General features: G+C 34.7%; 1 protein-coding gene across 1 annotated transcript in view; it reads right to left on the reverse strand.

Annotated features, from left to right (window-relative positions):
• Positions 1-642, reverse strand: part of LOC104524960 (vacuolar protein sorting-associated protein 13A-like) — a gene marked incomplete at its 3' end in the record, with an annotated part of 31324 nt that extends 30682 nt beyond the window's left edge. The window contains exon 1 of the mRNA XM_010167991.2: positions 542-642. Within this exon, the coding sequence (XP_010166293.2) occupies positions 542-642 (101 nt within the window). The remainder of the gene's footprint in view (positions 1-541) is intronic.
• Positions 643-951: the final 309 nt, after the last annotated feature.

Consider the following 951-nt stretch of genomic DNA (forward strand, 5'->3'; position numbering starts at 1 on the left):
ATACTAGTCCAACAAAGAAAAAGGGAAAAGGTAGTTTGGACTGTTCATCATAAAAGTTCAGTGTTTTTCCTTTAATACCAGTGAATATCCCTTTGACTCAGCTTTGGGATGCCCATACTCCTTTGGTATTTTGCATTTGTATGTACTGTCTGCTATTCACCTCTGATGAAATGTGGCTGCCCTCATCCTTAAATGTCTAACAATTTTAGACCTGTTTTTGTCAGACCTAGATAATACTCAATATAAGGTTCATAACTATGAAATTAGTTTAAATACTAGTGTCTTAAGACATAGAATTTCTTTTTCCAGTGCTACTGAACCATGACTACTTTTACATTAAAAATAACTTGCAGATTGAAAATTCAGAGTTAGCAAATTAATATTGCCTGTGCAACCTTAAATAAGTCCACTTACATATCTGCCTTGAGATACACTTTTATATGCCATTTTCCCCTTGGGGGCTTGACCTTATCCAGTATACAACTGAGGGAAAGACACTATTTGTTTTGTATTAAACACACTCATTCAATAGACGACCTACATCTCATGTAAGCATATGTCACTCAAAGTAAATACAGAATTATTCATCATATCTGGAAAGGCATCTAGCTTTTCTCTTTTGGTACTGTCCAAATCCTTCATCTTGCTTTCTAATTTCTGCTGAAGGACAAGAACCAACCTAAGAGTCACATTCACTATGAAAATTACTCATTCATTTCAGGGAAAAAAAAAAAAAAATCTGACAGACACTTTTACTGAAGTCTGATTTTGAAACACACTCTTCTATGTATTATCCTGAGAGTAATTACCTATGGGTGAAGTACAGGAGGTAGGCTATTCCTCTCCTCTGTTATATCTAGGAGGTTGTGTCAAAAACCTAACCACTATACAGATTGATTACTGAACTCTATAAAATGCTTACAAACAACCAGCATTCAAAAGAGCTCATAA

The sequence above is a fragment of the Antrostomus carolinensis genome, unplaced genomic scaffold (genome assembly GCF_000700745.2).
Source record: "Antrostomus carolinensis isolate BGI_N321 unplaced genomic scaffold, ASM70074v2 scaffold5515, whole genome shotgun sequence".
Lineage (NCBI taxonomy): Eukaryota > Metazoa > Chordata > Aves > Caprimulgiformes > Caprimulgidae > Antrostomus > Antrostomus carolinensis.